At 38.3% G+C, this 22,496-nt stretch overlaps 1 protein-coding gene across 13 annotated transcripts in view; it reads left to right on the forward strand.

The window, feature by feature from the left end:
- The window catches only part of Mycbp2 (MYC binding protein 2), a 251,013-nt gene that overhangs the window by 6,342 nt on the left and 222,175 nt on the right, over nucleotides 1-22,496 (forward strand). For all 13 annotated transcript variants that reach the window (XM_059273237.1, XM_059273240.1, XM_059273238.1 and 10 more), the window contains exon 2: nucleotides 22,350-22,425. In XM_059273237.1, the coding sequence (XP_059129220.1) occupies nucleotides 22,350-22,425 (76 nt within the window). The remainder of the gene's footprint in view (nucleotides 1-22,349; nucleotides 22,426-22,496) is intronic.

Here is a 22,496-nt window from a genome sequence, read left to right on the forward strand (position 1 = left end):
ATAGAATTGCCATGTCGTATTTGAATTTTTCAAAGGAAATACAACAGTGTCTGTTTCAAATCACTAGCTTGAAGTGGTTAATGGTTTTGACTTTAGCTAGTAGTACATTCTTTTGATGGCATCCTATTTTTGCAAAGTTAGGCTTTTGGTGGTTGTGATATAAATCAAGTATTACTTGTCAGAAATATAGGGTGGCCTGTTCAGTCTGACTCCATTCTTGAGAATTGTTACTGTGCCCAATAGCTGCCTTTTGTACAGGGATTGTTTCAGACTACAAATCCACTTAATACCAAAGGAGGACCCATGAGATCTATTTGTCTCATCATACACCACATGAGCTAGAAGCTGCTGATCTGATAAGGCATCAGAAGTCTTTTGCTGGCAATACTGATGACAGTACCGTGCCTTGAACACCATACTCTGCAAGGATCAGGGGGCATCCTTTGGTATTCCCAAAAAACCTGTTGGGAGTGGTTCTGTGAAACATTGTTTTCAGTAATACAACTGGGGAGTTTGTGTTTCCTGTCTGTAGCCTGAGCAGTAGGAGTTAGAGATACTGGTTCTTAGAAACATTTTAGAAAGAAAACACAGAAGATTTCAGTTATACTTGAAGCTATAGTTGGTGGGGCTCAGAGCTCCAAAGAAGTCTTTCTTTGGGTAGGGCTTATGGACCTATCTGGAAAGTATTACTGTCAACACAACAGAGCACAGATGTTTGTCACATAATGATCCAATCAGACTTTAGTAATATTGTTATCCTCATATAATGAAATTAGGTAATAATTATCCTTTATTAAAAATTGCATAGGCTTGGTGTTTTTAAATATTTGATAGACTCCATCAGAGGTAATTAATAGTATGCTTCCTCTCTTTAATGGCCTGATAGCTTGTTTCTTTTAATACTTAATAATATCTGTCATCCGGAGGTGTCATAGTTTATTCTCTGGGAAGGAATCTTGGCCACTCCTAAGTTTTGACAATATGAATTAAACTCCTATAAACATCCATGTGCAGGTTTTTGTGTGGATAGAAGTTTTCAGCTACTTTGGGTAAATACATGCCAGAATCTGCTAATTGTTGGATCATATGGTCAGGATATGTTTAGTTTTGTAGGAAACTGCCAAATTCTCTCCCCAAGTAGCTGTACTATTTTATATGTATGAAATGAAGCTTTCAGTAGTGTATGAGAGTTTGCGTTGCTCTGTCTCCTCACTGACATTTAGTGTTGTCAGTGTTCTGGGATTTGGACATTCTGATTAATGGATCTCATTGTCGTTTTAATCTGTTTTACTCTGAAAACACCTGTTGTAGAGCACCTTCTCAGGTGCTTATTTATTATTTTCCGCATCTGCTTTGGGGAAGTGTCGAGGGTGTTTCCTTATCCCCCCGCCAAGATAGTTGTTTTGGTGTTGATGGATTTGAGAGATCTTGAATAGCTTGGATAACAGATCGTTTTTTGTAGATACTTTCTCCTAGTTTGTATCTTTTCCTTCTCATTTTATTTATTTTTTTGGAAAGGAGGCATTTTTTATTTTAATAAAGTTCTATCAATTTTTCTTCCTGGTTCATGCTTTAGCATTTTATTTAAAAAACGGTTGCCATACTCAGGGCCATGTAGGTTTTCTCTTTTTACATCTTCTAAACATTGTATTGTTTTGTGTTTTGCACTCAAGCTGTATTTTCCATTTCAAATTAATTTTTGTGCAGGTTGCAAGAGGTGTATTTAGATTTCCCTTTATTGGGTGTCTAGTGGTTACATCATCCTTTGTTTTATTGCTTTGCTTTGCTCCTTTGCTAAATACCATTTAACTATTTATGTGGGTCTATGGTTAGTTCCCCTGCTCTTTGTTCTGTTGGTGGTCTGTCTCTTGTTTCTAAAGCACTACACAGTCTTGATCACTGTAGTGTAGCAGGAATCTTCAAAGTTCTTATTAATAAAATCAAACCTGAGGCCAGTTACTGGCATGAATGATGGAAGATCAGAGAAGCAGAACAAGCCATAGCTACCTCACCTTGCCAATTCCTCAGTTGGTCCTGTTTCCTCAGACTGGAAGCCTCTGAGTCCTCATCCAAAATGAATCTCAGCTGAACTGCTTCTCAAAAGCCTGAAACCTTAACCAGCTAACAGCTTCTAGTTTCTGGTCTTCACGCCTTATATATCTTTCTGTTTTTGCCATCACTCCCTGGGATTAAAGGCTTGCTTTCTGGGATTAAAGGCGTGAGTCACCATGCCTGGCTGTTTCCAATGTAGCCTTGAACTCACAGAGATCCAGAGGGATTTCTACTTCTGGAATGCTAGGATTAAAAGTGTGAGTGCCACCATTTTCTAGCCTTTGTATCTAGTGGCTGTTCTGTCTCTGACCCCGGATAAGTTTATTGGGGTGCACAATATTTTGGGGAACACAATACCACCACACTGTAGCTTTATAACAAATCTTGAAGTGAGATATTTACTGATTTCTTTTTACATTGCTTAGCTATTATGGGTGTTGTCTCAAACTTTTGAACATTTGTCAGAATCCCATAACTAATCTACTAGGATATTTATTGATACTGTATTAGATCAATGGATTAATAGATTAGGAAGAGTAACATCTTGATAATAATGTTGAGTCTTCCTGTCTATTTATGGAATATTTATTGTTTCTTTCTTCAGAATTTTGCAGTTTTCCTCATTTAGATCTTGTATGTATTTCATTAGATTTATACCTTCATATTTCATTGTTGAGAGTATAATATTTTTATATTCCACTTTGCTCCTGGTATATAGGAAACTAATTGATTTGTCTACTGCTAACGTATCATGTAACCATGCTATAATTTTTATTAGGTACAGCAGGGTCTTTTGTTTGTTTGTTTGTTTGTGGGTTTTTTTTGTCCTTTTGTATTTCCAACATAGCAGCCATATCATCTGCAAATGAAAACAGTTCATTTCTTCTTTCCGAATCTTCATATCTTTTACTTTTCTTTTTTTATTTTTATAATTAATTTAATTTTACATATCAGCCGCGGATTCCCCTGTCCTTCCTCCTCCCACCCCCCACCCTTCTCCCCCAATTCTCCCCCCATTTCCACCTCCTCCAAGGCAAGGTCTCCCCTGGGGATTCAGCTCAGCCTGGTAGATTCAGTTTAGGCAGGTCCAGCCCCCTCCTCCCTACACCAAGGCTGAGCAAAATGTCTCAGCATAGGCCCTAGGTTCCAGAAAGCCAGCTCATGCACTAAGGACAGGTCCTGGTCCCACTGCCTGGGGGCCTCCTAAACAGTTCAAGCTAATTAACTGTCTCACTTATCCAGAGGGCCTGATCCAGTTCCATGGGGGCTCCTTAGGTATTGGTTCATAGTTCATGTGTTTCCACTAGTTTGGCTATTTGTCCCTGTGCTTTTTCCAATCATGGTCTTAATATCTCTTGCTCATATAATCCCTCCTCTCTCTCTTGCCGATTGGACTCCTGGAGCTCCACCTGGGACTTGGCTGTGGATCTCTGCATCTGCTTCCATCAGTCACTGGATGAGAGTTCTATCATGACAGTTAGGTTGTTCGGCCATCAGATCACCAGAGTAGGTCAGCTTGGGCTTTCTCTTGACCATTGCCAGTAGTCTATTGTGGAGGTATCTTTGTGGATTTCTGGGGACCTCTCTAGCCCTCTGCTTCTTCCTATTCCCATGAGGTCTTCATTTATCATGGTATCTCTTTCCTTGTTCTCCCACTCTGTTCCTGATCCAGCTGGGACCTCCCGCTCCCCTAAGCTCTCAACCCCGACCCTTGCCCTCCATTGCCCCCCTCCCTCATGTCCAGGTTGCTAATGTAGATCTCATCCATTTCTCTGTCGTTGGGTGATCCCTGTGTCCTTCTTAGGGTCCTCTTTACTAGGTAGCCTCCCTGGAGTTGTGAGTTGCAGTCTTTGCTTTACATCTAGTATCCACTTATGAGTGAGTACATACCATGTTTGTCTTTCTGAGTCTGGGTTACCTACTCAGGATGATTTTTTTTCTAGTTCCATCCATTTGCCTGCAAACCTCATGATGTCATTGTTTTTCTCTGCTGAGTAATACTCCATTGTGTATATGTACATTTTATTTATCCATTCTTCAGTTGGAGGGCATCTAGGTTGTTTCCAGGTTCTGGCTATTACAAATAATGCTGCTATGAACATAGTTGAGCATGTGTCCTTGTGGTATGTTTGAGCATTCCTTGGGTATATGCCCAAGAGTGGTATAGCTGGGTCTTGAGGGAGATTGATTCTCAATTTTCTAAGAAAGCGCCATATTGATTTCCAAAGTGGTTGTACAAGTTTGCATTCCCACCAACAATGTAGGAGTATTCCCCTTGCTCTACATCCTCTCCAGCATATGCTGTCTTCAGAGTTTTTGGTCTTAGCCATTCTGACAGGTGTAAGATGGTATCTCATAGTCGTTTTGATTTGCATTTCCCTGATGATTAAGGATGTTGAGCAATTCCTTAAGTGTCTTTCAGCCATTTGAGCTTCTTCTGTTGAGAATTCTCTGTTTAGCTCTATAGCCCATTTTTTAATTGAACTGTTGGTTATTTTGATGTTTAATTTCTTGAGGTCTTTATATATTCTGGATATCAGCCCTCTGTCAGATATGGGGTTGGTGAAGATCTTTTCCCATTCTGTAGGCTGTTGTTTTATCTTGTTAACTGTGTCCTTTGCCCTGCAAAAGCATCTCAGTTTCAAGAGGTCACATTTATTTATTGTTTCTCTCAGTGTCTGTGCTACTGGTATTATATTTAGGAAGTGATCTCTGGGGCCAATGCATTCAAGACTACTTTCTACTTTCTCTTCTATCAGGTTCAGAGTAACTGGATTTATGTTGAGGTCTTTGATTCACTTGGACTTAAGTTTTGTGCATGGTGACAGATATGGATCTATTTGCAGTCTTCTACATGTTGACATCCAGTTATGCCAGCACCATTTGTTGAAGATGGTTTCTTTTTTCCATTGTACAGTTTTAGCTTCTTTGTTGAAAATAATATGTTCATAGGTGTGCGCATTAATGTCAGGGTCTTCAGTTTGGTTCCATTGGTCCACATATCAGTTTTTATGCCAGTACCAAGCTGTTTTTATTACTGTAGCTCTATAGTAGAGCTTGAAGTCAGGGATCGTGATGCCTCCAGAGGTTTGTTTTATTGTACAGGATTCTTTTGGCTATCCTGGTTTTTTTGTTTTTCCATATGAAGTTGAGTATTGTTCTTTCCAGATCTGTGAAGAATTGTGTTGGTATTTTGATGGGGATTGCATTGAATCTGTAGATTGCTTTTGTTAAGATTGCCATTTTTACTATATTAATCCTACCTATCCATGAGCGTGGGAAATCTTTCCATTTTCTGACATCTTCTTCAATTTCTTTTTTCGGGGACTTAAAGTTCTTGTCATACAGGTCCTTCGCTTGCTTAGTTAGTTACCCCAAGGTATTTTATATTATTTGTGGCTATTGTAAAGGGTAATGTATCTCCGATTTCCATCTCAGCCTGTTTGTCAATTGTATATAGGAGGGCTACTGATTTTTTTGAGTTAATCTTGATTAGTATCCTGCTACATTGCTGAAGGTGTTTATAAGCTGTATGAGTTCCTTGGTCGAATTTTTTGGGTCACTTATGTATACTATCCTGTCATTTGCAAATAGTGAAAGCTTGACTTCTTCCTTTTCAATTTGTATCCACTTGATCTCCTTATGTTGTCTTATTGCTCTGGCTAGAACTTCAAGTACTATATTGAATAAGTATGGGGAGAGTGGACAGCCTTGTCTTGTTCCTGATTTTAGTGGAATTGTTTTGAGTTTCTCTCCATTTAATTTGATGTTGGCTGTTGGTTTGCTGTAAATTGCCTTTATTATGTTTAGGTATGTTCCCTGTATTCCTGATCTCTCCAAGACCTTTATCATGAAGGGGTGTTGGATTTTGTCAAAGGCTTTTTCAGCATCTAGTGAGATGATCATGTGTTTTTTTTTTTTCTTTCAGTTTGTTTATATGGTGTATCACATTGACAGACTTTCGTATGTTGAACCACCCTTGCATCACTGGGATGAAGCCTACTTAATCATGGTGGATAATTGTTTTGATGTGTTCTTGGCGTCTGTTTGCCAGTATTTTATTGAGTATTTTTGCATCAATGTTCATGAGGGAGATTGGTCTGTAGTTCTCTTTCTTTGTTGCATTTTGTTTGTCTTGGGAATCAGCATAATTGTAGTCTCATAGAAGTAGTTTGGTAAGGTTCCTTCTCTTTCTATTGTGTGGAACAATTTGAAGAGTATTGGTATTATCTCTTCTTTGAAGGTCTGGTAGAATTCTGCATTGAATCCATCTGGTCCTGGGCTTTTTTTTGGGGGGGGGGTTGGGAGACTATTAATGACTGTTTCTATTTCCTTAGGGGTTATTGGTCTACTTAAATAGTTTATCTGGTCTTGATTTAACTTAGGTATGTGGTACCTATCCAGAAAATTATCCATCTCTTTTAGATTTTCCAGTTTTGTGGAGTAGAGGTTTGTGAAGTATGACCTGATGATTCTCTGGATTTCCTCAATGTTAGTTTTTATGTCTCCTTTTTCATTTCTGATTTTGCTAATTTGGATGCTCTCTCTCTGCCTTTTGGTTAGTTTGGCTAAGGGCTTGTCTATCTTGTTGATTTTCTCAAAGAACCAACTCTGTTTCATTGATTCCTTGTATTGTTCTCTTTGTTTCTATTTTTATTGATTTCAGCTCTCAATTTGATTATTTCCTGGCATCTATTCCTCCTGGGTGAGTTTGCTTCTTCTTGTTCTAGAGCTTTCAGTTGTGCTGTTAAGTTGCTAGTGTGAGATTTCTCCAACTTCTTTATGTGGGCATTTAATGCTATGAATTTTCCTCTTAGCACTGCCTTCATAGTGTCCCATAAGTTTGGGTATGTGGTATATTCATTTTCATTGATCTCTAGGAAATCTTTAATTTCTTTCTTTATTTCTCCCTTGACCCATTGGTGATTCAGTTGAGCATTATTAAGTTTCCATGGGATTGTAGGCTTTCTGTAATTTTTGTTGTTGTTGAAGTCTAACTTTAAACCACGGTGGTCTGATAGAACACAGGAGGTTATTCCAATTTTTTTGTATCTGTTGAGATTTGCTTTGTGGCCAAGTATGTGGTTGATTTTAGAGAAGGTTCCATGGGTTGCTGAAAAGAAGGTATATTCTTTTGTGTTAGGGTGGAATATTCTGTAGATATCGATTAAGTCCATTTGAGTCATAACATCAGTTAAGTCCTTTATTTCTCTGTTAAGTTTCAATTTGGCAGACCTGTCCATTGGTGAGAGTGGGGTGTTGAAGTCTCCCACTATTAATGTGTGGGGTTTTATATGTGATTTAAGCTTTAGTAATGTTTCTTGTACATATGTGGATGCCCTTGTGTTTGGGGCATAAATGTTCAGAATTCAAACTTCATCTTGGTGGATCTTTCCTGTGATGATTATGTAATGCCCTTCTTGATCTCTTTTGATTGATTTTAGTTTGAAGTCTATTTTGCTGGATATTAGGATGGCTTGCTTCTTAAGACCATTTGATTGGAAAGACTTTTCCCAGCCTTTTTTTCTTAGGTAGTGTCTATCTTTGAATTTGAGGTGTGTTTCTTGTATGCAACAGAAAGATGGGTCCTGCTTTCGTATCCATTCTGTTAGCCTGTGTCTTTTTCTTGTTTTATTGCATTAACTAGAGTTTTCATAATGATACTGATAAAGAGTGGTTAAAGACCATGCTTTTGCATTGTTTCTGATCTTAGTGAGAAAGCTTGTAGTTTATCACTAAGTATGATGCTATCTGTAGGATTTTCTGTAGGTATTCTTTTTGCATGTTGAGGAAGTTGCTCTTGATTTACTGAGAACTTTTGTTACAAGTTGGAGATTGAATTTGTCAAATGCCTTTGCTACATCTATTGATATAACCAAGTATGTCATAGATTATTTTTAGCCTGTAATTTATCTTCAGATTATACACATGGAATCTACTAAGTTTGTTTAATGCAACTTAGGAGTATGTGTGTCTAGGGATGACCACTGGGATTGGGTAACCTGTTGTGGAATGACTTGCTAGAGGCCTTGGTGGGTTTGAGCTGAGGAGACATGCCATGTGGGCCTCAGCCAAGAGGTACAGCGGAAAGTTACTCACACCATGCAGGCATGCCATCCACATGGAAAGTTTTATTGGGAGAAAGGGAAAAGGGAAGGGAGGGAAGAAAAAAGGGAGAGAAAGAGAGAGAGAAGAGGTGCACACCTCATGGGAATAGATAGAAAGCAGGGGGGGAGGTCAGGATGCTGGGCGGGTCCCCAAAGGGTGGGTCTGAATGTTAACATTCCCTAACATTCCTCCCTTTTTGATTATTATAAAAAGTTGAGTTATGGATAGCAAGTGTGGCCGGGGGGGGGGGGGAGCAGGATGAGGGTGCTGAATTCTTGAGACTGCCTCCTGCTGATTTTGGGGTGAAATAGGGAGGAGGAAGTTGGGAGTCATACACAGCGGGAGGTGTGAGTGAAGAAGCGTTAAGTTAGCTCTCATCCTGGCTACCCCTTGAGGAAGCAGAGAAGGTAGGTTACTAGAAAAGAAAAAAAAAAAAGATTGTTATCATTAGCCTCATGAGCAGGGCTAGCTATGGGAAGAATGATAACTGCCAGAAAGAATGGAACAGAGAAGTGCCCCCTGGTTGTACAGAAGAGGCAAGGATGAATGAGTGAGACACAAAAGCATATATGTTTTTCATTGGGACATCTTGGAAAACCAGGTTCCAGTTGCTGGGTAGGTGCCCACTTGAGCCTGGAGAGGTGGTACCAACAGTGATGTTCCAGGAGCTTGGGGAAGTGGCATGCCAAATCAGGAGTACAGAAGCTATTACAGCTGCTGTTTCTTTGGAAGTGGGAAATACCCCTATCTATCCTGTAAAAGTGTTGACAAATTAGGAGATAATGGAGTTTTTATAAGTGGGCATGTGGGTGAAGTTAATGTGCCGGTATTCGCTTGGTTGGTGTCCTCAGTTGGTGCAACAGCTGGTGGTATATCTGGAGGGTCTTTGAGGGTCTGGCCTTGGCAGGAGTCTGACGGGAGGGGTGGATCTGTGCAGGAACCTGTGTCTGTAAAACAACTTGAACAGACTTACGTCTTAGTATCATAGCAAAAGCTATGCCTTTAGGTTTAAAGGCATGAACATTTTTAGGGCCTGGTTTCAGCCCAGTGAAACATATCTTTAAATCTATAACCAGAGGAAATTTGCTGAATGGAAGTGGTTTGTAGCTAAGTGTTTTCTTGTGTCCTGCCTGGTCCACAGCCGCTTAGACCCAAGTCAACACACAGAGGCTTATAATAATTAAAACTGCTTGGCCATTAGCTCAGGCTAACTACTGACTAGCTCTTACACTTAAACTCGGCCCATTTCTGTTAATCTATATGTCGCCATGTTTTCTGTGGCTTTACTTATGTGCCACTACATGCTGCTCCCTGGATGGAGGGCTGGCATCTCCTGACTCAGCCTTTCTTTTTCCAGAATTCTCTTTGTCTGTTTATTCCACCTATACTTCTTGCCTGGCTACTGGCCAATCAGCTTTTTATTTATCAACCAATCAGAACAACACATTCACAGCTTACAGAACATCCCATAGCACCTCCCCTTTTCTGTCTAATCTGAAAGGAAGGGTTTAACTTTAACATAGTAAAATTACATATAACAAACAGTTATCAAGCAAGAATTACAGTTACAATATCTAGTCTATTTGTATTTGGCAAAATTAAAGAAAAATTCTACCTATCCTTTATTTGTGAGTCAAAAGTTTTATATCTAATTTATCTTTTATCATTACCAAAGAAAATTTAAAAAGGGGATAGTATAGCTATGATAGGATAAAAGGGTGGATTAATGAACCTACTTTTAAAGAGCAACAACTTTAAAATGTTTTACATATAGATTTAGTTTATTGATACTTAAAGCTAATTTTGTTATACTATATGTATATTTCTACTCTTATTTAAGGTATTATTTTTATGTAACTTATTTAAATTGTAATGGATAATTAAGAAATACAGATTAATAATTAGTTATCCATGATAATCAAACTTACAGTCACGTTAAGTTTTCTAAGTATACATAGATATAATTCAGTTAGGTAGGTAATCTTCAAACACTTCAAAGACATACAGAATATGGTATTTAAAATGTTTTAAAAACTTAGACTTTCTGGACAGTGAGACATGTTTGCTCCTGGCAGCACCGATTTACTTTAAAGAGAAAGATGGACGTCGAAGACACTCCATATGGAGTTTATCTTCTTAGCAAAAATAGCCATTTGAGCAAGAAACTGTTCTTGCCTGGACTGCTTGACAAACTGTTGTATTGACTGGACATGCAGGACCCATAGGAAGGTGACCACTGAAGTTTGCAAGGCGAGATGGTCCTTCAGGTTCCTGTTTCACAGAAGAAACTTCCAGATATTCTACAGGACACAGATAAAAATGACTAAGAGACTAGACTTGTGGGCTAAAGATGGATGCCCCAGTGCTGCAGAGGAACTTTGGGTGATTGTCCAGGCACACAACTGTCTTTTCTATTTATCAACCAATCAGAGCAACACATTCACAGCATACAGAACATCCCACAGTAGTGGTTGAGTGAGTGAAGAAGGAGGAGGGTACCCTTTACAATGCTAGCCTGTCTCTAAAAGCTGGGACCAGTAAAGTCCACAGAAATTTAAAGAGTGTCTGTAGTCAGTGCTTTATCAGTTTATCAAAATTGCATTTATCAGTGCTAAAACTGAACCTCCAGAAGTTACATCTGAAACCAATTTTATCCTGTACCATGGAGTCTGTGCATGAAACACACCTGCCTGTACTTTTGACAGGAAACTTACTAATGAGCTACCAAGGTGCTACAGCCTTGGGGATCTGGGGAGAGCTGTAAAACTGGCAAGTCTATTAATACCTGGTAATCAAACACCATGAGATCTGAGAAGGATAAGTAAATAAGCAGAAGTGAGACAGTTTTCCAGCTACCTAGGCAGCAATCCCAAGTCTCTTCATAGTCTTTGGGGGACATAAGCTCCAGAAGTAGTACTGCTTTTAGCTAGCTGCCAAGCCCTGAAGATCTGACAGATTTTTTGTGGAGTAGAAATTTGGGGAGATCGACTTACTGTCTTGGCAGGCGGGACAGTTAATCCTTGTTTCTCCAGTTATTCACAGTCTGACAGGATCTCAGTAGCAGTGCAAGGCAACTGTCACACCCTAATCAATCCTCCAGGTGTAAGTTCCTCTATAGCCATCTATCTTCTTGGAGAAGATACAGGATGCTGCCAGGAACTGACATGTCTCTCTATCATAAAAGGCTTTTATATTTAATGCCATATTCTCAGATCTCTAAAGGTGTTTAAGGACCGGGGGAACAAAAATCTGTTAGGTATATCTAAATTAAACAAATGTTTAGGCTTAACTTTGAGAGCATATATAAGTTAAATCTGGATATACAGGTTTCCCAATTAGTTACAGCTTAATAAAGTTAGCAAAGACAAGGAGGCTAGATACACATTCTTGTACTGTTATTTTTAAGGCCTTGTAGTTCTGATCTTTGAGTACAGCCAGATTATAATCCTGAATTATTTATATAAAAATAATAATTTCTTAAGGCCATTTAATACCTCTTTGATTCTTCATAAAGGTCAAGGGTCTTATTGCAGAACCATTTTAGTTAATCTGTCAATTGACAGGTCTGGGCCCAGTTTCCTAGTATATCATTGGGCATTATAGATAGACATTTTGTCACCTATGCCAGGGAGTTTTCCTTTAACTTAGCCTGTTTTGGGGGCAGGGATGATATACTGTCTTCTGTAGCTGCTTCAAGCTGAAATGAGGTGTAGATGGTCAGAACCCAACAAGATTGAAAGGCTAGTCAAAAGTAAGGAGGGAATTTGGGCATTGGGACATTTATCAGAAGCATCTGATTTGACCCAGCTGGAAACACAGAGCATTTATATCAGCTTAGTTGCTCCATATCAGCTTTTAGTAAATCCATGGCTCACAGGTTGAAGTCAGCAGGTTGCAGTTAGTAACTATGCTTAGATGTGTCTGCCGACCAAATGGAAACCTGTAGAGACAAGTTCAAACTAGGAACAGAAGTTAAAATTTATGAATTTATTTGGAACCTTTAGGCCAGGTGGGGAAAACTCAAGATGTATTTTTATTTTATAAAAGGACATAAAAGTTTTAGATATATTAGTATTATCAATATTGAAATCCAAATCATAAAAAAGCAGGTAATGGATATCAAGGCTCATACCTTTGAGTCCTGGCAAAATTACAGATTTGGGTAAAAGATATTTTAAACATTTTAAACAATTTTAATCAAATTTTGTTTAGAGAGAGCCTGGTACAGATTGGACAGAGATGTCTTTGGCCTGATGAGAAGTTTAAGTTTATATTTAGAAGACAACCAAAGAAAATTTAAAACCTTGAGCTTGTAATCCAAGCAGTATCAGAATTCTATTAATGTTAAAATCTGAACTTTTGAAATCTTAATATAACAACATCATAGAAGGGGAAAGTAATCTGAAGCATTTAAATCATTTATTTATATTTTTGTAATTGGTATTTATATCTTAAATCAACTTTTGAGACCCTCAAAGTATGCATGGACTTTTATATTTTAGAATATATATATATATATTAATCAGAGACCTAGTAGCTTTAGAAAAAGTAAGTCTTGATTTTTTTATCTGGAAAATGAGCTGGCAGGTTGGCCATAGCTTTATAAATTTAAATATATTAAATAAGAATAGATTTAAAATCTCTCAGATGTCTTCCTGTAATATCAAAAATAAAGTACACTTTTTTTTTAAGAAATAGCTAACTTTCCAACAAGGCAAACAAAACTTTTCCATAACCTCTCAAACATTTTAGTATTGCTACCCTATCTTGGCATGGGAGAAGCCCCACCTACCATCATGGGAGGTGGGTGGGGCCAATGGGAGCCACAGGAGTGTGTTGCTCCATTCAGAGGGAACTGAAAGCTGGCTTATTGCAAGCCTTCCTGGAGTCCTTTCAAGCCTTATAACCAACATGTGGCACCGCTGATGCCTGAGAGCCCTGGAGGGAGGGAGAGGATAGGTCTAGAGCCACCCCACCCACTCACACTAGGAGCATGCACTACCCCTGACCGTGTTTGGGCCACAGAGAGGAAGTGACTGTCTGCTGCCCTTAGTAAAAGTAGTGATAAGGCCATATGACCTGTCTTTGACCTTAGTCAAGATGGCACCTGACCATGTGGTTATGTGGGTTTTTTGTTTGTTTGTTTGTTTGTTTGTTGTTTTTTTTTGGTAAGACAAATGGAATAGATATAGAACACATATTCTTAAGCATTCAAAATCAGTCAGAAACACAGTCACATGGCCACGTCAGTCACACATTTCCATTCACATATACAGAATAAACTTTCAAAAGAGCAAACCTGAGCGAGAAGGTGTGGGTTGTGGCAGCCACAGGAGGTGGGGGTGTGGATAGGGACGGAACAGGAGAATGGGACATTTTGAAGGAGAGCATGGGATGCCAGCAGGCACAGAGCAGGGAGCAGGTGATGTGGAGGCATCCATCAGGCTAAAGCTGGGAGAGGAGGGAACAGGACAGATAAGCAAAATAGAAAAGGGGAGGAGTAGATAATTCCAAGGCAGTGGGAGACTGATGGATAAGGGGTGTTGGGAGCAGATCTGAATGTGGTGTGAATTTTCCTTGAGTAAGGTAGAGAAATAACGCGATCCAGTGACTTTTTTGATCTCTGGCCTCCTGGAGATTAAGCGAGGATTGATTGAAATGGCTCAAGCCGCTCAAAGTTCTGTCAAACAGAGAGCAGGGACATGAATGTAGTCGCCCACAGTGACCTTCTTCTTCCTCCCTAACTAGGCTTTCTTCCATAGTTCCACCTAATAATCTATTCAAAATTTGAATCTGTCAGTGGATTAAGCCATTAGTTAGGTCAGAGCCCCTATGATCTAATTGTCTCTGGAAATAACCTCATAGACATATCCCAGAGGTGTTTTATCCTGATCTTTTAGTTATATCTTTCAACGTAATTAAGTTGACAATCAGTATTAACCACCATAGTCAATTATTTAAATTGGAGTGGAGAGTTGTTTGGACATTTTATATATCTGAATTCTTTTTTTTTCTTTTTTAGTCTCAACAGTAACTATAGATGAGTATTAAAATAGTTTTGCCCCTCTAATTTTGTCAGTGGTTGTCTTACATAATTTAGTCTTTTCTGTTGAATACATACACATTTATAACTGTTAAAAATTCCGATGTGTTGGTGCTAGAGAGATGGCTCAGTACAGAGTGTGTATTGCTCTTGTGGAGGACCCAGTTCGATTCCCAGCACCCACATTAGATAGCTTGCGTCATCCAGACCCATGGGGGATTCAATGCCTCTGGCCTTTGCAGGTACCTGTACTCTCCTCCTGCATTGTACTCATGTACACACACAGACACACACACATATATACACACACAATTTTTTTAAAATCCTGGTTCAATGCATTGTTTTTATTTTATTATCATGTTTCTATCTCTAGTAATACTTTTGAATAAATTTACTTTAGTTATATAAAAATAGTTTCCAAGGACCGAGAAGATGGTTTAGTGTGTGAAATGCTTGCTTTGCAAGCCTAAGGGCCTGCATTCAGGTCCCTGTTACCGACATAAAACCCAGGCTTAGCAGGGCAAGACTTTTTACCCCCAGACTTTGGCTGATTCAAGAGTGGTTTTAGACAGATCACAGAGACTTACTGGCCAGCCAATCTAGCCAAAAATGGTGAGCTCTTGGTTCAGTAGGAGAACTTTTCTAAAAAATAAGGTGGGAGATGGGTAGAGGAAGACACTTGCTGTGTGTGAAGATCAGAGGACAGCTGTTTGAGAGTTGCTTCTCTCCTTCCACCATTCTTTTGAGGCAGGGTCTCATTGTTTCTACTGCCAATGCTGCTTTGCAACTTTCTTTCCCATGTCACTGGGAGAGTGCTGAAATTACATGCTAGAGCCATCACATCTGGCTTTTATTTGGGTTCTGGGGATTGAACTTAGGTCCTCAGGCTTGCATGGCAAGCATATTGACTTGCTGGGTTATCTTGCTAGCCCACGTTGGGTAAAAATATTGACCCATTTTCAAGTTTACAGATTTTGTGTTATCTCCATTTTCTTATTGAATTATCTAATTTTAAATTTCATGAAGTTGAATTAGATTTATATTTTTCTTCTTTACTAAGAACTTCTTTCTCTGTATTTAAATTGTATTTACCTTTACTTAATGTAATATATTTATAGTAGTTTTCCTAAAATGTTTATTACATAATTATAGTATCTAGCAGATGTGTCTAGACTGCTGATATTACAGCATGATATCATGAATAAGCCATCACAAATTGCCTCCTTTTCTATAGTTACGTGAGCAGATGTTTGTGACAGGATCATGAAGGTGGTAAATGGAAGTTTTTCTCTATCTTGCCCCATCCTGCAGCTGTTTCCAAATTATCACTCAGAGGCTTATATTAATTATAAATGCTTGGCTGATAGCTCAGGCTTATTACTAACTAGCTCTTACTTTTAAATTAACCCATTTCTTTAATCTATGCCTCACCATGTGGCCCATGGCTTACCCGTCCTTTGGCATCTTGCTCCTTAGGTGGCTGGCTTATGTCTCCTGACTCTGCCCTTCCTTCTCCCTATATCTCCATCTTTCCTACCCAGCTATAGGCCAAACCAGCTTTTATCAACCAATGATAGCAACGCACATTCACAGCATACAGAAGGATCCTCCCACAACAAAGCTGGCTTTGAGAGATCATACTAAGGGTTGGGAAGAGGGCTTATTTGCTATAATGCCTGTCAAGCAGCCATGGGGACCTGAGTTTGGATCCTCAACACTCAAAAAAACAGGCATGGTGTTCCTTTGTAACCCTGAAGCTGCTGAGGCAGAGACAGATGGATACTTAGAGTTCCTAGCCAGACATTACAGCCAGTTGGTGAGATCTGGATTCAGTGAGAAAACTTGTGTCAAAAGCAAGGTAGAGAGCAATCAAGGAAGATACCTAACTTTGCCCTGTAGCTGCCACATGTGTACACATACACAAACACACAGACATAAACATAAGTGCACATACACCATACATGCACACATACAAATTTTAAAAAACAAGTAATATAACAAGGAACTATCATCTACTCCTTATTCAGAAGGCTGGAAAGCTACATTTTAGTGGGATGGTAAGGGTAGAGAGGTAGTAGGAGTTAATGTTTAGAGGGAAAGGGGTAGAGTAGTTTCGAAAGGGAGAAAAAGAAATGATCATTTATATCAGAGACCTGTAGTGGGTACTCTTGCTGATCTAGCTTTATCTCTGTTACTCTTCTCTAGCTGTGTCCTGCAAACACCCATGACTTTGTGTCTTGAAAGTCTATGCAGGACTTACGTTTTCAATCAGTAATGAGTAGGAAACAGATAAACAAGCAACTCATTTTCCTCACCTGCAATTAGAGTAACTGGGAGCCATGTTCACTAGTAGAATTGCCCATCATAGGAATAAGCTCTCTAACACTGTCTTGGCTTGCTTTCCATTGCTGTGATAAAACACTGGCCAAAAGCAACTTGAGGAGGAAAGGCTTTGTTTGGCTTACAGTTCCTGATCACATTTCATCACTGAGAGAAGTCCTGGCAGGAACAGAGAGAGGCAGGGACCATTGGGGAAACTGCTTACTGGCTTGTTCTTCCTGGCTTACTAGTTTGGTTTCTTATATAACCCAGGCCCTTTAGCCCAGGGATGGTACTGCCCACACTGAGCTGGGCCTTCCCACATCAATCATTAATCAAGAAAATACCCCACAGTCATGCCCACAGGCTAATCTGATAGAGATGGTTCCTCAATTGAGGTTTCCTCTTCTGGTTGAAGGCAGTTTCTGTCCACCTTACAAAAACTAGGGAGCTCATGTACCTTTTATTGTCTAATTCCATTCTCTAGTCACTTGTGATTTCCCTTCCCAGAGAGAACATCTCAAAGCAACCATTGACTGTGGATTCTTGAAGCATCTTGTGGCTTTGAGGGAATACAAATCAAGATAGATTCTTCAGTATGGGAACAATAATGAATTAAGTTTATTTAGCACTTACTAAATACTTTTATTTTCACTGCTTTCTTTGCTTCTTTGAGGGTTGCCCTGTTTTGGAGGTCTCTGTTTTATTCACTTTGTATAGTGCTTTTAGAGATTTATTTGCTTGTCTTTCTTGTATCTAATTCTTCCATTACCACTAACATGTAAGATTCTCTCTTCATTTGTTAGCTCTTATTACCCTTGAGTTGTTTCTCTGAAGTTTAGTGTGAATAGATTACAGTTGCATCATGATGTATGTTCCATCTTATCTTTGTTGTGTGTAGAGTGTAATTGATCTAGAGAACCACACTTTCAGAGGTTTCTCCCCTAATCTTTTACTCTTACCCATGTGTTCACTCAGTTACGTACCTCCCTCCCTCCCTCCCTCCCTCCCTTCCTCCCTCCCTCCCTCTCTTCCTTCTTTTCTCCTCTGTCCACTGCCAGAATAGCTTTACAATTCTCTCCCTATCTTCTGTTCATTTAAAAAATTGCAATGGAGTGGTTGTAAGCATAAATAGGATATATAATATATATCATAAATCAACTTGAACTGTTAAAGATCTTTTTCTTATTACTAACAGTGTGGTGGGTTAAATAAATACAAGTTTTCTGTTTAGTAATCAGACTGCTAGTCTTCCCTAATCAGTGATGGTTCCAGACACACCGATAAGTACCATTATATTAATTACAGAGATTAAATGTGGTTTCTGCCTTTATGGGTTTGAACTAGGTTCTCTGCATATATGCTATGGTTGTGTAGTTTGGTGTTCTTTTGGGACTCCTAACAGTGGGGGTGGTGAGGGTATCTTTCACTCTTTTGTCTGCTCTTGGTACTCTTTTGCTCCTACTGGTTGCCTTGTCCAGTCTTGATATGAGGGTTTATGCCTAGTCTTATTATATCTTGTTGTCCTGTGTTTGGTTGATATCCCTGGGAAGCCTGCTCTTTTCGGAAGGGAAACAGAGGTGGAGTGGATCTGGGGGGTAAGGGGGGCTGGGAGGAATGAAAGGAGGGTAAAATGTGGTTGGGATGTAATGTATGAAAGAAGAATGAATGAATGAATGAATGAATGAATAAATAAATAATAGACAGATAATAAAATAAATGTTAAAAAAATATGTTTTCTATAGCAATCTTTAGCTTGTACATGGTGTTTTATACATTGACTGTTTTAAAAAGTGGATGGTATTCAATGACATTAGAAACTCACTTATAAATTCTTATTTGATGGTTATTTTATACCTCTTTTTCATAGAAAAATATTTCATAGAAATTTTCATATTTTGAAATACCCTTTTCAGACATTGATATGGAAGAATTAGCCTGAGTTAGAAAGTATTTCTTCTTTTTATAGTCTCTGCAGAAATTAGCCTAAGATTGGTGCTGTTTCAAAAATATCATAGGGTTCTTTGGAAGCATTTACCATCAAAGCCATGAATCTGTTTTCTATGTATTAAGCTTTTGATTGGGTTTTCAATTACTTCATTCTTTCTACAGATAAAAGAATGCTTAGATACTGCATTTTTCTTTATCTAGTGATTAGAAGTTATTTTTCAAGCAACTTGTCTAACAACTTTCTGTTGTTAGTCTCTACTTTTTCTTTGATGAAAGAATTACCTTATGTACTTAGGAGGCTGAAGCAGACGAATAGAAAGTTTGAGGCCAATTTAAAGAACACAGTGACTCTGAGATTAGCCTGGGCTTTGTAATGAGACCCTGTATCTTATCACCATCATCAACAAAAGGTGTCATTCTGGACCATGTGTACATCTAAAGAACCGCTAGTGTTTTGTCTGCTTTAATAGAACTCATCTGACTGAATGACGCTCACTTCTCATTTGTGTTTGAGTGCTTCATATGTGCATAAAAGAGAATACCAGTGCTCCCAGTTTATCTTGAGGTGTTCTATCCTCGGTTGTCTAATTCTAGAGCTTTCTTATGATGGTTTAGTCTCTGTACGAAGACAATGATTTGATCCTGTATAGTATCTTATGTTAGGCAAATAGAAGCTAATAGCACATCTTTACACATAGGACAGGAAGATAATTTAAAAGTAATTATATCTATAAGCATAGTTATGTTTTGAATAGTTTCTCTGTATTACATACATACATATTTTTATATTTGATACAAACCATTCTAATAATATTTTATAAAATGTACCTTAGGCCAGTGTTGTCTTTAATTTTTCTCCTCATTTTTCCTGAAATTACTACATGACCTAAGAATATAGGTATATAAATTAAACATTTAGTTGATAATAAATTATTAGAAAATTTATTTTAATACAAGCTTTGGAATACATGCAGCTTGTTACTAAGGATGAAAGCAAATTTGTGTACTAATGGATGGATATGTTTGTTTATTTTTACACAAAGAATTAACTCTTTGGTGGATACTGAATATTCTCAGACAAGAACCTTCAGCCATTACAGAGTTATTGATATTTTATAATCACTAGTGCTAGGAATACTCTTTCATATAAATATTTAGTATATGACTGAACTGAGTTTAGGGCTGTTTCAGAAATTACTGGAAATATTGTCCAGGCCAAGCCAAAAATGATTTAATAATTTTTTTATGAAGTTCAAGTAATTAACTTTTGAAATGAAACACTTTAACACAATACAATCTAAAGGGATACTAATCTGATACTTGCTGAAGAACGACTATAGGAAAATAATTCATTCATTGTTTTCATAACCAAATCATGTTTATGTAAGAGCAGAAAAGATTGTATAACAGAAATACTACTTCATAACTCACAGTAGTATCACATTGACCTGAAATATTTTAGGTGGTGTTTATTGGTGTTTGGTGGCACCCTGTTCTATGTAGTGCAGTGTGTTCAGAACTAAGGCTGCAGTGCAGTTTTGTGATGCACCATGGGCTAGCAATGCTAGGAACACCTGGATTCATAATACCTTTGATTGTGAATTAGGTTTTGTTTGTTGTGTGCTCAGAAACTTTTGACTATTGTTTTTGTTTATTAAAATTTTTTCATATAACACATTTTGATTGTATTATCCTCTCTTTTAACTACTCCAAGTTCCACCCACCCCCACCCAACTTCATCCACTCAGCTTCATGTTCGCTCTCTCAAAACAAGCAAAACCAAAATGTGGTTGGTTACTCCCATGACATTTGTGACAAAACGTTCATCAGCTGGTGAATGGATAGTAAAAATGTACATTTATGCAATAGAATATTATTCAGCTAGCAACAGTCAACCTGATTGAGGTAACTCAGATCCCAAAGACACATACTTCATATTTTCTCCTATATGTGGATACTATCTTTCAAGCTTTAGATGTGTGTGTTTCAATCTGAATAACCACAAAGGTTAGGTAGATAAAGGGACCAGGGAATGGAGGGAATTTATTTTCCCCTTTGCCACTGCTTCTATCATAGTAGTTATAAGAGCGTAAGAGCTTGACCTCAACATCTATAATAATTATTGTGATTGTCTTATCCCCTCCTCATCTTCTGCTCCCTCTATCTTCCTCCAATTTAGTTCCTGTACCTCCTCTTTTTCTATTTGTAAATCATTACATTCATCTATTTGTTAATACTCTCCCTCTCCCTGTGTCTCTCTGTCTGTGTGTGTGTGTGTGTGTGTGTGTGTGTGTGTCTGTCTGTCTGTCTGTCTGTGTCTGTGTAGTCAGAGAACAATGTGTGGGAGTTGGTTCTCTCCCTTTATCATATGGTACCCAAGGATTGAAACTCAGGTCACTGAGCCGTCCTACCAGTTCACCTTTTCTATTTTTGTTTTGTTTTGGGACAGTATCTCTCTGTAGCACAGGATGTCCTCACATTTCTGATTCTCCTGCTATATCCTTATGAGAACTATGAATTCTGGGATTATAGGCAGAGAACCATCATGCAGACCCCCCTTTTGTTTTTATTAGAGTAGTAGCAATCTCTTACTAGATAGTTAAATTGTGCTTTCCAGTTAAGTCTCTGCTCTCCTCCAGAGCAAAAACTGTCTTTTTTCTTCTATATTTGCTACCTAGGAATTTATTTCTCAGCATAGTAAGCATTCAGAATATGGAGTTGTGTGAAAATGAAATATTTGCCCAGCCTCTTATTCCTCCTCCTTTATGCTTTCCTGCTTTGGGCGAGGACAGGGAGAAAGGACATCTTTTTCTAAGTTACTCAGAAGGTTCTTTACCTAATGCAAAGGTCAGGCCTGGCGCAGAGACACTTTGAAATAGCTACTAAAGATATGAACTCAGATTTTCTTTTCTTTTAAACCTTGATTTTTATTTTATGTGTCTCGGTGTTTTCCCTACATATATGTTTGTCTACCATGTATATACAGTGCCTGCAGAGATTGGGTGAGGATGTCCAATGCCCTGGGACTGGAGTTACCTATGGTTGTGAGCTGTCATATGGGTGCTGGGAATTGAACCCTAGTCCTCTGGAACAGCATCTCTTAACCACTAAGCCACCTCTCCAGCCCCTCAAGATTTTCTTTATATTAATAGTGATTTAATAAAAAGTTACTTGAACCTTTCTACATTGCAGCTTTCATTAGCATAAAGAACAAGTTTTTTTGTTATTTATTAACATAGCCACTGGTGAAATAAGTTTGTCCTTTTAAAATATTTACTCTGTGTATATTCATATACATGTGTGCATATATGTGCAAGCATGCTACAGCATACATGTGAATTTCAGAGACAGCTAGCCTGGCACCATGTGGGTTTTATGGATTGAACTCAGGTTGCCAGATTTAGTGGCAGCCATCCCTGCTCACTCACCATGAGAATCTGGTTGGCCCTGAAGAAAAGTTTTTCTTTTTAAAACTTCATTTAATGCCTCAAATGCTTTGCTTTTATAAAAGGCTTTATACAATCTTTTTGTAATTATTTATTTAATACGTATTTCCTATCCTTTTTTTTTTACAAATTTTTCAAGGCAGGATTTCTCTGTGTATCCCTGGCTGTTCTGGAACTCCTGCTCTGTAGATCAGGCTGGCCTCGAACTCAGAGATCCACCTGCCTCTACTGGGATTAAATGAGTACACCACCACTGCCCAGCTTTAAATGTTGTCTTCTTAAAAGCTACTTTAATACTAGTATCTATCTGTATGTATATTGCTTTATAGAAGCTGTAAGAAATATGCAAGTATCTATTAAAAAATACATGTTTTCACTGGTTTTGTATGTCTTGATGTAAATATTCATAATATATGCACTTTTGTTTTTAGGAATAAGAAAATTTTAAATAAGAAGAAATTGAAACGAAAACAGAAGAGCAAATCAAAAGTAAAGACAAGAAGCAAGGTAAAGTTGCTAGCAACATGTTGACATAGTAATTGGAACAAAAATGAAAAGACAAAATAGGAGTGTAATTG

Source organism: Peromyscus eremicus, chromosome 9, assembly GCF_949786415.1.
Source record: "Peromyscus eremicus chromosome 9, PerEre_H2_v1, whole genome shotgun sequence".
Taxonomy (NCBI): domain Eukaryota; kingdom Metazoa; phylum Chordata; class Mammalia; order Rodentia; family Cricetidae; genus Peromyscus; species Peromyscus eremicus.